This window comes from Phanerochaete carnosa (assembly GCF_000300595.1).
Source record: "Phanerochaete carnosa HHB-10118-sp unplaced genomic scaffold PHACAscaffold_885, whole genome shotgun sequence".
NCBI classification, from domain to species: Eukaryota; Fungi; Basidiomycota; class Agaricomycetes; order Polyporales; family Phanerochaetaceae; genus Phanerochaete; species Phanerochaete carnosa.
In genome coordinates this window covers 1-2,338 of record NW_006768512.1, presented here as the reverse complement: position 1 = coordinate 2,338, position 2,338 = coordinate 1, and the positions used below count along the sequence as shown (strand labels likewise).

The window sequence follows — 2,338 nt, the reverse complement described above, 5'->3', positions numbered from 1 at the left end:
TAGGAGGATACAAAAGTATTTTACCAGCTTCAAGACTGACAAAACGCATGGGACGGCCATGACCCTAGTTCCTTAATCAGCTCCGTCCCTCTGCCCTCTCTCTCTTGGACTGATTCTGAGTGTATTGAAGCTCTTACTGAAGTATCTTCGAGCTTTGCTTTAGCAAAACGTTGTTGAGTGCCAGTGAATCGTTACTGCCAAGGTACCACGCGTTATCATGGAGAAACGGTTACGAAGCGGGACACACACCAGTGCTGCTGTAAAGTTGCACATGAATGCTATGGCACCACCACTGCTCAGTTGGGCACACCTTTCGATGACTGGGGTGCTTACTCTGTGAACATCCTGGCAGACCTATCACTCATTCTGTACTGACTGTACTCTACAGCGCCAACAATCCATAGCGCGCAGTCGCTGCAATGAAGGCATTTGTAGGGGCATGCCATGCTAGCTGACGATAGGCTCTGCATTCTGGGGCTTGAGTCATGAATAGACCAACTGTCTGCATTTCGGCGGAGATGACCTCAATGTTATTTATACAGCGGAAACGGTGCAATACAGCAAGATTTACAACAGTTACAACTGACCAGAGACGCCGAGACCTATGCATTGAGGACTGCAGAAACTTTAGCACTAATCATGGACAGATTCCCAGATTCTTCTTGGAATAGGTGGTAGTGGTTCCCGTGCAAGAAAACCTCGTCCAATGAGCCAATGAGTGGGACAAAGCCGTGGCCAGAATTCGACTCTGTGCGGAACAGCATGACATGCCCCTTGTACTGCGGCATCACATGCGCATAGAGTGTATGGATGTTGGTGAGGGTGCAGACCTCGATGTTGTGCTTCAAACATGCACCTTGCTCTCCCATGTTGCTGAGCGGCAGCTTGATGATGCTCATCACAGTCAGTAGGACAACATGCGCGGCCTCTTCGATCTGTGTCTGCGACAGCTTGGCCTCATGCATCGGGTGCACCGATGTGTGAAGTACGAAGAGTTTGATGGTCCAGCCCTCATCCTGCGCGAGGCGCGCCATCTCGACTGCGACATATCCACTGTAGGAGTAGCCTAAGATGTTAAATGGTGCGGCATCGGACTTGGTAGTACCAATGCGGGCCAGCTCCTCGACAATATGCGCATAGTAGTACTTGGCGTGGTTCTTGACGGTGTGGATGCCCGGATTGCACAAGGTGTTGGCGTGATCTGTGGACACCTGGTCTTGAGGGAAGTCATCGGGCGTGACATACCCAGGGTCATTGAGAGCTATGACATTGAACAAGTTGGTGGAGCGAGACAGCGCAGCGAATGTGTGGCCGAGACCAGTGGCCATGAGAATGCAGAACAAGAATGGCTTGCGAGGCTCCTCAGAAAAGACAAGCACAGGGGGTACGTGGAACTCCTCGTATACCTGGGCAAGCGTCAGAGGTGTCATTGATATTTGATCAACTGGCCTAGTGGCAATCGCCTGCCTGATCTTGCCTGCCATTGCCTTGCCTACAGGCGAGTGGAACACATCCATTAGAGCGAACGGGATGTTGAAAGCTTCTTGCATTTGGAAGACCAAACGGGAGGCAAGGAGCGAATGGCCGCCCACATCGAAGAAGTTCGTGAACTGACAAATAGATGTGCAACCGAGAAGGGCTTCCATGATCCTACAGAGCTGTTTCTTGACCTCATCTTCAGGCTCGCCTGATCCGTCTTCCTCTGCATCATTGTTCAGCATGCTATTGACGTTGGTTGCAGCACGGGCTCGGAGCTGATGGTGGTCCACCTTGCTGTTAGGCATCAGAAGAAGAGTTGGGATCCAGCACACGAGATGGAGAATCATATACGACGGAAGACTCTTGTGCAGCAACTTGAGGAGTCATGGTAAGAGGGAATGAGATTGCGAGGCCGATGTTGGTGCAGCAGTGACAGTGTATGCAATGAGCAGATTGTCTTTGCCTTTGTGGGACTTGAGATGGACGATGACGGCATCGTTGGCCAAGTCGGTTTGGCCACTTCGATCTCCGAGAGCTCCAGCCACTGTCCGCAGATCTTGATCTGGCCAGCGTTCATCCTCCCGATGAAATGCAACTGTCCATCCAGGCCCCATCTCATAGCATTACCCTGCACAAAGAATGAGACACATAAGGAAAGGACAAGCGGAGGCGACATACCGTGCGGTAATACCAAGCCACACCTGGGTTGAGTTCATCGAACCCAAGCTCGACGAAGGCCTTGGCCGACTCCTTCGGCCACCTCAGATACTCTGGACTGACACCAGCACTGCCAATCACCAGCTCACCGACCACCAGCTCACTGACCACGCCCGGGGGCACAAGCCAACCCTGTGTGTCG

At 52.1% G+C, this 2,338-nt stretch overlaps 1 protein-coding gene across 1 annotated transcript; it reads right to left on the bottom strand.

Annotated features, from left to right (window-relative positions):
- Positions 1–602: 602 nt before the first annotated feature.
- PHACADRAFT_203157 (uncharacterized protein) lies at positions 603–1,784 on the bottom strand (the record flags this gene model as incomplete). Its single annotated transcript, XM_007403217.1, has 1 exon — positions 603–1,784. The coding sequence occupies one exon, from the start codon at positions 1,782–1,784 to the stop codon at positions 603–605; it is 1,182 nt and encodes a 393-aa protein (XP_007403279.1).
- Positions 1,785–2,338: the final 554 nt, after the last annotated feature.